Source organism: Ochotona curzoniae, unplaced genomic scaffold (assembly GCF_017591425.1).
Source record: "Ochotona curzoniae isolate NIBS_2020 unplaced genomic scaffold, NIBS_Ocur_1.0 contig_64, whole genome shotgun sequence".
NCBI classification, from domain to species: domain Eukaryota; kingdom Metazoa; phylum Chordata; class Mammalia; order Lagomorpha; family Ochotonidae; genus Ochotona; species Ochotona curzoniae.
Window position 1 is genome coordinate 23,155,737 of NW_024466502.1, and position 12,087 is coordinate 23,167,823.

General features: G+C 32.7%; 1 protein-coding gene across 2 annotated transcripts in view; it reads left to right on the forward strand.

The window, feature by feature from the left end:
• The window catches only part of MYCBP2 (MYC binding protein 2), a 208,949-nt gene that overhangs the window by 141,359 nt on the left and 55,503 nt on the right, over nt 1-12,087 (forward strand). Inside the window, exons 53-56 of one of the 2 annotated variants that reach the window (XM_040991267.1) lie at nt 2,910-2,984; nt 5,220-5,444; nt 6,298-6,430; nt 10,960-11,079. In XM_040991267.1, the coding sequence (XP_040847201.1) occupies nt 2,910-2,984; nt 5,220-5,444; nt 6,298-6,430; nt 10,960-11,079 (553 nt within the window). The remainder of the gene's footprint in view (nt 1-2,909; nt 2,985-5,219; nt 5,445-6,297; nt 6,431-10,959; nt 11,080-12,087) is intronic. The other variant, XM_040991268.1, reaches the window with a different exon arrangement.

A 12,087-nucleotide genomic window follows, 5' to 3' on the forward strand; every position in this document is an offset into this window, starting at 1 on the left:
CATATTGCATGAAAGACATTTGAGTACTTAGAATCAAAACCTTAACTTGAAAAAACAGGTTTATTTCTGTGATAAAAGTTAGTGCCAACTAAACTGTATCAGAAAACAATAAAATAAAATAAAGTAGTATAAAAAAAAAGTTAGTGATTTAAAACTTACATGCCCAGTTCTTTTGGAGCTTTGTTAAAATTGAAGTCTTTCAACTGCTGATCTCTTACCAAAAAAAAATGAAAGAGCTCTTTTAAGATTGAGAAGGGAGTTGAATGGAGGGAAGCTCATACGTAAGAGAAGTTTGTGATAAAACCAACAGCAGCATCGTAAGGCAACTTTATGATCCACATGTTATCTGAATTGCTACAAGAACATTTTCAGTCATTGAACTTACCCGTAAGTTTATACGCATTAATTTCTGTTCTATCATTTGGTGATTTCCCTTATCGTATTATCCAAGTACGATTCTTAAAAATGCTGTTTTTGTTTTGTTTTGTTTTGTTTTTTGTTTTGTTTTGTTTTGTTTTGTTTTGTTTTGGCGTTTTATGGCCAAATTCATTCTTTGGGATACTTAATTCCTGACAATCACAGCTTTAACACATCCACACTATCCTTGTTTCATTTTGTTAATAGGTTTTGGTATGTGTGCATATAATCTTTTTAAATGCAATAATAATTTTTTGCTTAAAATAGCATTCGTAAATATACTATCTTTAAATGGTTATAAGTTATCTCAATTTATTTTTTTAGCTTAGCATTTAAGTTTCCTAAAGAGAATGCTAGGCAACAACTAAATACCATAATCTTATATATTGTATATGTTACATTTAATTTCTCAAGTTATTTTGTTTTACTTTTAAACTGTCAGTTATTGCTCTGTGCTTATGTAGCACATTGAACATTTTGTTCAGCATGAGCATTTAGCATGTTTCATCATATTTTTTGCTACAAGATTATTTGCTTGTAAAACCTCTTCTGTACCTTGCTAGATTATCATTTTGGAGTAGCATCTTAGTACTTGTTCGTATAGTTAGATTTTTAATATATACTTTAGTGTCTAATTGTCTTGATAGTTCTTGTATTTGCTTGAAATAGCATTTGGAGGCAATCAGGATTTTCAAGCCTAATGTTAGGCTAAAATATTTCTGAATTTTCAGGGAAAGCTTTGAAGTATATCTTATTTTTAAACTCCGTTTTCCTGTTTTGTCAATTTTTGAAGCGTAATTACTACATATTTATTAGGAGGCTACATTTTGAAAATAAACTTAGAATAAATTATGTGGACTAAGAATTCCTGCAATTGCAGAAGAAAAGCGTAAACATCAAATTTGAATTAATATGTAATTTAAAAACTTTTAAGAAAGCATTACCATGCTTTATACTTACATTACTTTTCAGGAAAAAAAAAATAGCATGTACTTGTTATTGACTGATGAAGGACTTGATTTTGCCCATTGAAATTAAGCACAGATATAAAGTACATTAGTCACCACATTGCTTCCTTTTCATTAACTTTTATCTGGATTGCTTCTTACGTTACTTCTGATAGTAGAATAGTTTATATAAAAAATGAAACATGCTCAGGAATGCTTGATATTGTTTTATGTCTAAAGGTCTGCACCACTGTTCTTGTGATGGAGAAAAATCATTGAGCAAATACGCCACAAATTCTTTTATCCATAGATACGAGTGAACAAGGAAACACTTTTTTCCTAAAAAAAACATAACTAAAATAACATTTCAAAGTGCATTGCAATGCTTTCCCCTTTTCACAAAAAGGAAGGATCTTATTCATTAACCTTTTGAGAAGTAGGGAGGAAGAGAAATATTGGCTTTTGATTTTAATTTACTTTTATTTATAGGCATATTCTTATAAACACTCTTCTGGATTTTATGTCTTGTATTTCTGAGTTAGCATTTGTGTATGTTTGTGGGTATCAACATTTATTGAAACTCATGTGTACATTGAAAAAAACATAACTAGTGAGTAGTAAATTTTTATAATCTGAAGTAACTTACAATTGGTTGTGGACTGTGATGTATCCTTTCTTTTGAAGTCTTAGATGATTACAGATATTTCAACTGTCCCCTTTTTGTTCTGAAACAACCTTTTATCAAAAAATTTTATGAGAAGTAAAATTTCACATTGCTACTCAAATTTAGGAACAAATTTATAACATGATGTATGTGTGTACAAAAACTTTAAGACATTGTTTGAAAATGTTAAATTTTTTTAATGATCATGTAGCTGGAAATTGTTAACATTTTCAGACCTTAACATATAAATCCTTAATGCTCTGTGCACTTCCTAAACTTTGAGATGGAGAAAAGTAGGCCTGTCATTGGAGAAAAAGTTCAGACTTTTATTTGCATATTGCTTTCCAAACATTCTCAAATGATTTTTCTATTCATAAAGCAGAAGAAAGTTGAAAAATAACTTAGATTTTTTATTTTATTTTTACTATTTTATTTTTGTACTTGATATGCTGCATGCCGTTGTCATTGTAATGGTTGCATCTTCTATACGATGTGCATTCAAAATATTATGAAAGAGCAGACTGCTTTTTGTCATAAAACGAATCTAGCTTATTTTAGAACATATATATCCTGAAATAAGGATCTTTAAGGTTTCCTTGCATTAGTTGTCTCAAGATTTATAATATTGTCTGGCTCTTGAATTTAGTAAATGGCATGACACACTATATCCGTGGAGAGCTTTTGACAAAAACTTGTTATTTAACAGAATTTTCTTGATATGTGGTTTACTCAGGTGGCTTCAGTTTCCCTTTAGTACAATAACATTTCTGTCTTGGTACTAGAATACAGAAAAATGTTATTACTGTGAACACATCTTCTGCAGTTGATATCCTGTTCCCTTTCTTTGTTGATATTTCTCTTTCTTAAACTTTGTCGCTCAGAATATCTTTAATGCTAGCCAAGGAGTCAGGGATTTGGACGTATTTTCATGGACTTCCAAAGCTTTTTTCCCCCAGGTGAGTTAATTATAAGGAACAATAATGTGCTATTCAGGTATTTCAACATGTATAACAATTCTTGCATCATCTCTTTAATTCTATTTCAGATTAATAAAATATTATTTTGCCAATAAAAGATGTGTGAAGTGCTGCAGTTGTTTTGTCTTTGTTCTTACCAATAGCTTAAAAGAAACTTTCATATAACCAGAAAATTAATGCATTTATTTTGTTCTGCAACAGTAGTTTCCAATTTAGCCATTTCAAAATGAATTTTCCTAGGAAGCCTGTGCTGACCTAAGGCTTCTGTTTTTCCACGGTCTGCTCCGCATTTAGATGTTCGTCTGAGATTAGAGTGGGAATGGAGGGAGAAAAAAAGTGAAATTAAAGCTCATTGACTTCACATGCTGGTACCCAAGCCTTACCTTTTGGGTTAATTCACATGTATATTTTAGGACTGCTTGAGAATGACAGGCATGGTGTATGATCTGTTGTTCTCAGTTGTTTTTTATACTAGACAGTTTAAAAATATTATGTAAACTTAGTTTACAATTAGTAATTTGTGTGACACATTATAAAAAAGTTAACTGTTTTATAGTTCATATATATTACCTTACAGTCAATTGTTTGGAAACATCAGTTTTACAAAGGCTTGTAATGTTATCCTGATGCATCTGAAGTTGTTATTGTTATAAAGTTATTAGATATGAATGAACTTGCTCTTTCACAAAATCTGTGTATTTAGATTTTGTAATTACTACAATTTTAGTAGAAGTAAATAAAACTAAAACATTCCTCTTTCAACTATGAAATAATGTGATGTGCTTAGATCTTTCTAGATCATTAATGATCATTAATAGATCATTCACAACTAAACATTTTTAGGTGATCATTAAAAATATTTTGGGTACAGTAGTACCATATGACGTGTCCATATATTTTACAATCAATTTTTATCTGAAATACTGTATGTAGATATACATGCATATAGGTTTTACAGCTATGTGTGCATGGCTCTATGAAATACATATTTTATTTTCATTTGTAAATCAAGTTAAAGTTTCAAGTACTTAAAATTGTCTTTTCAAATTAACAATATGTAATTAAATTATATTGCTAAATACAATACACTAATTGTAATACATGTAAATAAGTTAATGTCCCCTCGTATGTATTTTCATGTATTTGCTCAAGCAAAAATCAGAGATTTAGAAAACATTGTAGAAATATTTATGGTGGATTTTCCTGAACAAGCATCTATTGAACTAATCAAATGACGAGTACACAGAATCCACTTTTGTTTAACTTCAGGGTTTTATTGGTAATATTAGTCTACTTTGTATACCTATCTCTTAATATGAAATACTTATAAAAATAGAACTACTCAGTGTAATTTTGCCTTGCATGTTAGGTTTCCAAATACTCTACTCAGTGTTAATTTTAATCTAGTGTGTATCCCATTGTGGTTATCTTTTACTCAGTTTGAATGTTAAGTAATTTGTAGATTCCATGTTATAAATTCAAATACATTGTTTTATTTAAATGCACTATTGATGTTCACCTTTCTGCTCTACTAAAAGCATAATCTCTTCTATTCCTATCTTTAATATATCTGTATAGTAATAGCCTAGCAAATCTAGCAAGACACTCTCATTTATATTATGTTGAGAAAGTTTTAATTATTAAAGTCTTTAAAGCATTCATGTTTCATTCATAGCTAGCAACTATAAGTATACATTTATACATATTTTTCATCATTGTCACCTCTTTTGATAGTTAAGGCTCCAGTGTCCTGATAGCTATTTTTCTATTTGAGAAATTTTTTGAAGTGGAAACAAGCATTTATTTTTCTGCTGTTATCAACATACAGTAATGCTGTAATAATGCTACTGCATTTTTCACATATTCATGTAGTAAGTATTTTGTTAAATACTGCATTACATGATGAAAGTCAAGCACTGCTATGCTGTATTTCTCAAGTTGTGGTCAAAAGCCTGAAATGCAGTTTTTCCTCTGCTATATTTTGTATTTCATGAATTTTATTTTAAATATAATTTAGTAATATAACATTTAAAGACTTTTATTACAATAGGGATATTAACTGGCAAGTTATTTTTATGTTTATTCTCATTGCTAATTATTAATATTGTAATAATTGTCAATATTGTATACTTCATATACAAACTATTACTAGAAGGATTTTGAAAGTGGTAATTATGTTTTGTTTATTGCTTTTTTTTCTATTCAAATTTCCAGGAACCTAAAACTAATACTGATGACTTTTTCAAAGACGTGAACAGCTGCTGCCCACAGGAAGCAACAATGCAAGAACAGGACATGCCATTCTTGCGAGGAGGGCCAGGCATGTACAAGGTAGTGAAGACCGGCCCTTCAGGTCACAACATCAGAAGCTGCCCTAACCTTAGAGGTATCCCAATTGGAATGTTAGTTCTGGGAAACAAAGTCAAAGCAGTGGGAGAGGTATGGATTCTTGTAGCTTCATGCCTTCTATGATACTCATTTCTATATAATGCAACCAAAATATCTATTTCTTCTAAAAACTATCTTTTCTGTACCAGGTTTTTAAAATGTTAATGCCTTTGTCTTGACTCCTATTGAAAATCCTAACTTGATTTTTTTGTGTATGTGCTTACTTTCTAATAATGTTATTCTCATAATTATCGCTATGAAAGCAGCATTCATATTGACAAGTGATTTTTTTTTTACTGTGTATTTAAGTGTGAACTATTTGCATGCATCTCTTCATGATTACAAATGTACTGTCATGGATTATCAGCATTTAAAATACTTCATGTGAATCAATATGGTGATGTGATCTGATACAAAGGGTTTGGGTTTTTTTCCCTCCCATATTTATAGGTCTCACTGAAGTCCTGAGCAAATAAATTTACTTTTAGGCCAATGTGGCATTTGCCCTAGCTGACAAGCTTAAAGATGTAGTGTGTCATGCTATTTCTCAATGTCAGGTTCATTTTCATGTTGTACTATAGGTACTATCAACATATATCTGCATTTTGTATGTAAAAAGGGAAAAACAAGCCGTATGATTTTAGTGATGCTTAAAGTTGTTTATTGGTTATGTTTTTGTACTTTAAAATTATGCTTTTAACCAGAGAATTAAATGAGCAGTGTTTTTGCAGAGCTTTTATTCATTTCTATTACCTCACGCTGTGGTCTTAATTTCAGAAACTGGTTTCATGATAGCAGTATATTGGAATGATTACATAAATCAAACTCTTAAGCTGTTTACTGGTTTTCATCCTGAATGTCTGAAGTGTCCTACAAATCAATGGTGCTTTCTGTTATGTGCTAGGTGACCAATGCTGAAGGTACGTGGGTGCAGCTGGATCAGAGCAGCATGGTAGAGTTCTGTGAGAGCGATGAAGGAGAGGCTTGGTCCCTAGCTAGAGACAGAGGCGGGAACCAGTACCTCCGGCATGAAGATGGCAAGTGGCTTCATTTGTGATTTATTCCCATAACCTTTCAAACCGAGGAATTTAGCATGTATTTTCTTGTTTTTGTCTAAAGAGTTTAGCTCTATCCATTGTTTTAAGTTTAACCAAAACTAAAGGTTAAGAAACTCTTAGTAACCAGTAGAATTGGTGTTAATTGAGTACATATAAAAGAAGAAAATATAGAGAACATTTGAAATATGTGGATCCATCTTTATAGAATTTGCTTTTGATTTCAATGATACACTCCAGTAGCTCATTCTTCTGTACCAGTGGAGTACTATAAGTTCTACCCTTTCTGCTACCAAATAGACGTTCAGTTTTCAGACTACTAGTCACAGTACTTCTCCCAGGGAACTTCTTTTGGCTGAGTTCTGTCTCAGGGAAGGTGCAGTATTAAATGCGTATTGTCTTTGGAGTTTTCTGTTTTGTTGTTAAAATTTCAACCTTAAATATTTTTTACCTCTTCAACATTGATCTTTTAAGATGTGCCTTTTTTTAAATTCTGCTCCTTACTCTCCTAATGACAAAAACTTATTCCTCAATGTTCATTGTGTGTCATCACTAAGGTGAAATTTTAGTAGATACTGACAGAGCCCAAGGATTCCATTTTCTATAAGAACCATACAACAACTAGAACAAAATGGATTATGTCATTTTAAGTTAATTTTTCTTATCTCTAAATACTTACATTGTCCATCCTTTGCGAATAGGTAGACACGCAGGTGCAGGATATTTATCTTTGTATTCCTAGTTTAAAAAAAAACAAAGATTTGACACATGCTGTTGCTTACAGAGTTTTACAACTACAGGTTGAATTATAAAAGTAATAGTTGGGGCCACTGTTCAACCTAATTAAAATTTGGCTGCTGCTTCACAGGACCTAGGTTTGATAACCAGCTCCAGTTCCTGATTCCAGCTTTCTAATAATATAAACATTGGGAGACAGTGGTCATGACTCAGGTCACTGCGTTCCTTCCACTTGTGTGGGAGAACCAGGTTGAATCCCCTGCTGCCAGCTTCTTCCAGGCCCAATACCAGCTATTATGAGCAGTGCCAGAGTGAACCCTCTGCTTCTTCACCTGACAAATCAGTGAATTAGTGGTGTTTAAAAAAAAAAATCAAAATAAGTAGATAAGTGATACATGCAGTTTTCTAGAAAATTCTCAAATTTATAATGATAAGGTCAGGTAGTGAGCGAATGTGCTGCTTTACTCAAGAGATAGCTATTGTGTAATGCTCACATCCCAGGAGTACTAGGGTCATTAATAGAAATGAATCCAAATAAGATTTGAAACGTGATGGAGAGGCAAAATACATTTTTAAGTATATTATCTTTTTTTCTCCTCCACAGGAGGAAAGAAATATAAACTTCAGTTTAAAGGTGAAGAAACTAAAGCTTGTAGATTTCAAAAAAAACTTCATGTAGTGACCAGCTGGTTACATGGCATATGTTAACACTTGAACCAGAAAATCATTTATGTTTTAAATGCTGTATTCTTTGTGCCACACTGCATACTGAACAGTTTAATATTCTGCTTTCTCCTATTATGTTTGCCAGATAAACTTTGTAGTCAAAAACAATGATGTAAAATAGTGTTCCAGAATGGTAGAACTACTGGCCGTCATATTTTGAAAAAGGCTCTATGTAGAAAAGCAGACATTTTTAACTGTCAGCACATCATAAAGTGTAAAAGTGAATTCTGGATCTGAACTGCCGAGGTACGAATTCCAGCTCTACAACTTTATAGTTGTGTGACCTTGGCAAAAATAACCTCATAAATCTGTCTCCAATTATCATTTATGACCTCACAAGTCATGACCGTATAAATCCTATATGAAAGCTAAAGGAGCAAATTAACAAAGTTGGTAGAGCATTCTAAGGAGCAAGTTTTAATATGAGAAATTATGTTCTCATAAAATAGATGGAAGAATTTCTGTAAGATAGGCTGCTTTTTAAATTAGGTTATTTCTGGTGAGGTGCATATTCAACCCTAATTTAAAACATGTTTAAGGTTTTCTCCATGCAGTTAATCGTCTTTTACCCCTTTGTTACATACATGTGTACTTTAAGTAAATCTTATATTCTCAAATAAAACCTGGGATAATAAGGGGCAGGATGGAAAGATATTAATGCCTTACAGTCAGTACCATTAGTTGATGTGATATGCAGATAGTCCTCTCACTGGTATTAGTCTGTAACTGTATGCATTTAAAATGAGAATAAGAAGAGTTTGGTTTGTTTTATGAAGTGTAAGAAACTTTTTTTTCCTGTTTTATTTTCTTTATTTTTCACAATCTTTACATAGTTAATTAGGGCACAAAGGTTCAAGGGCTACAGGAAAGTGGGTAAGACTATTTCCACATTGTTTTTTTCCTGTATCTGGGGTAAAGAGGAAGATAAAGGGAGAAGCCCCACCCAGTCTCCCACCCTTGCCAGGTCTCTGATGTGGGGCATGCTCTGAGGGTCTTGGTCAAGTGGTTTTATAGTTCAACAGTTAACGAATTGCTGCCAACCTTGCCATTCCAAGCACGGTGAAGTTGCTGCCGACCACTATTTGACATAGTCCATCCTAGAGTCTCTGTTTGCCCTGTTTTTCGCTGCCAACATATGGCTGGGGGAGTTGATTGATTTGTTCTTTCCTCTGTTGTGGTACCAGGTGTCCTCTGCAGGTTCCAACAGACTGCCATATCCTCCATGTGCACCTGGTTATGCTCTCTGCTGCTCCGTCTGAGCCTCTTAGGAGGCTCGGCTCTGGCACTTGCACTCCATGGCAGACCATGGAACCTGCACTTCCCTTCATGGTTAGGGTTTTGAGTCTGGCAGTTCATTGGAGGAGATCCCAAAAGATACTTTGTCTGAGGTGATCTCAGACCACATTCTTGTGTGTACTTGGCAAGAAAACTTTTTTCTGTAAAACACCTCATTGGCCATTGATATTTCTGTGAAGGGTAGTAGGCCGTTAATGCCAGGCTAAAGACCAGGTTTTAGGTGCTAGCATCGTGGCATAATGGTAGTACAACACTGTAACACCAACATTCCTTATGGGCACTAGTTCAAGGGCCACTGCACCACTTCTCAGCTGGTTTCTTGCTGGTAGCCTGGGTAAGCAGTGAAAAATGTCATAGCCATTTGAGCCCTTGCAACCCACATGGGAGACCCAGATGAGGGAGTTTACTAACCCAGAGCTGGCTGTTGCAGCTGTCTAGGAAGCAAAACAGTGGATGAAGATCATTTTTGTCTGTTTCTCCCTCTCTAAAATCCAACTTTCAAATAGATCAATTAATCTTTATTTTAAAATGAAAGCAACTCCACTTTAATTTTTAGCCATTGTGAGTTTGAAGGAGTAGAATCAGGCTGTCTTTTATGTCCATTTCTGTTCATCAGTGTTTTTCAGGAGAAATACTCTGCTGCTGAAATGTTTTAACTTAGGTTACTGTTACCTAAAAGAAGTTCTGGATTTGCCATGTTTATCTCATTTTAATTTATTTATATTAAGGTCTGCAAATGCAGACCATATAGTACCATTGGTACAGCAGAATTCCAGTTGATTTATAAGGAACAAACACTACTACATTCCTCTACTCCCATTTTTGGCTTAAAGAAATCTTGATTTAAATATATATACACATATATGTATATTCATTTTTCTTGTTATTTCAATGAAATAATTACCTTTTTCTACCTGTTTGTTTTCATTTCACACTTTTTTTCCAGCTGAGGTTAACATGACCGCTTAGCTTTTTTAAATTTTTGGTTAACGTGTAATTTTGTATATTGAGTGGGACACAGTGTATATTTCAACCCAAATACACAGCATAAAGCAGTGTGTGATTGTTGATATTTGGGGTGTTCATGGGAAATAATTTAGTTTGCCTGTCTTATAAATTGCATATTTCCATTTGTGAATGATAAAATATTTGCTACTTCCTTCTTGAAATAAGAATTATAATACATATAGTGGCCTTAGACTGCTTACATAACCTTGTTTATCATTCCTTAATGTAGGGAGAGTATAGTGTAAGTGAAAATTAGTTAAATATTGAATTTTGGGGGTTTTTTTTGTATTTGTGCATTAAAATATATTCCAAATGAAAAGGGATTTTAGTATTGGATGCTTAGTAATTTTGCAACCTTTTCTTTTCTGAGCACTCAATACAGAATGTTCGCTTTTTACCTCTTTTAGGAAATCCACTTTTTGTAAAATGCCCTTCTATACATCAGTAACAAATATAAGACTTCCTTTTCTGTGAGTTTTGGTATAAGTTCAGTTATGTTTCTCATTAGTGAAATAAATTGGTTCTATAAGAGTATTTCTCTTTTTAAACTTTCACTGTATATTTGGTAAATGAGAGCAACAAAGATTTTGGCAAGCTTTTTGGTATTTAGAGCTGTTAAATTCAAATGATAGATCAATTTTAAAATGTAACCATCATAAAGCCTTCTAATAATTTCAAAATTTTTGTTGTATGCAAAGAGAATAGCACTTAAGCTAATGGAATAGCTGTGGCTTTTATTGTAGAACAAGCTCTTCTGGATCAAAATTCTCAGACTCCTCCAAGCCCTTTCTCAGTACAAGCTTTTAATAAAGGGGCAAGTTGCAGCGCCCAAGGATTTGATTATGGACTCGGAAATAATAAAGGTAGGTGTTTGAAAGTGAATTCTTATATCTTTTGTTGCCCTATTCACCTTTATTAAATTATAATTTGTTCTAGGAAACCTATATTTACAATGTTTACAAGCATCAAAGTTTTTGTATTTTTTCAGGTATAAATTGGGATTTTTTTATTATTATTTTACAGGCACTTAATTTACATCCTAAAAATTCTATCGCTAACACTAGTAAAATTTTTTTTAACATGGCCTCTTATTTAGGAGAGTAATGTTAATGAGCAACAGAGAAATTTGCTAAATGATCCATTTGAAATCAGACTATTATGTTTAAATGTTTTACAATATTATTACATTGAAACTTATTAAACATGTATTTTTTTTTAACATCTCTATTTTCTTGGCTGCTTTAGAAATACCATGAAATTATATTGGATTTGGGATGTATAGTAAAACCAAAAAGTTTACGAGCCTAAGCCTTATAAATATAGATGCATATAGCAGTTTGGGCTTTGTTCATTGAAGAGCTCAGCATCAAAGATGATCCAAGCAATAGGTATTTTAGGGAAACTTACACTTAATTTCACCAAAAATTTTAGGGAAACTTACACTTGATGATCCAAGGCAATAGGTATTTTAGGGAAACTTACACTTGATTTCACCAAAACTGGCCCTAACCTTATGTACCTTTTTAACACACTTGTTGCTGTGTTCCTGATCTCAGCTCCTTCATTATCTCCCATATCATCGGTGGTTAACAGAGTTAGATGATGATGATAGGTAGGAGAGAAAAAATAACCTACTTGGAAATGATTTTGCCTTTCAAATTTATTTATATTAATTCAGGAGCTTAGTTTCAAGAAACAAATACAGTGTCCTTCTACTGGATTTGCACAGCAAGTGAAAAAGACGAATTATTTCAATATATAATATATAGAGTAAAACATCTTTCTTTTGGATATCTACATTGCTTCCCATAAAGTATTTTTGAAAAGAAACCTAGATGTGTGGATATGATCTCCTCACTTACATCTAGTAG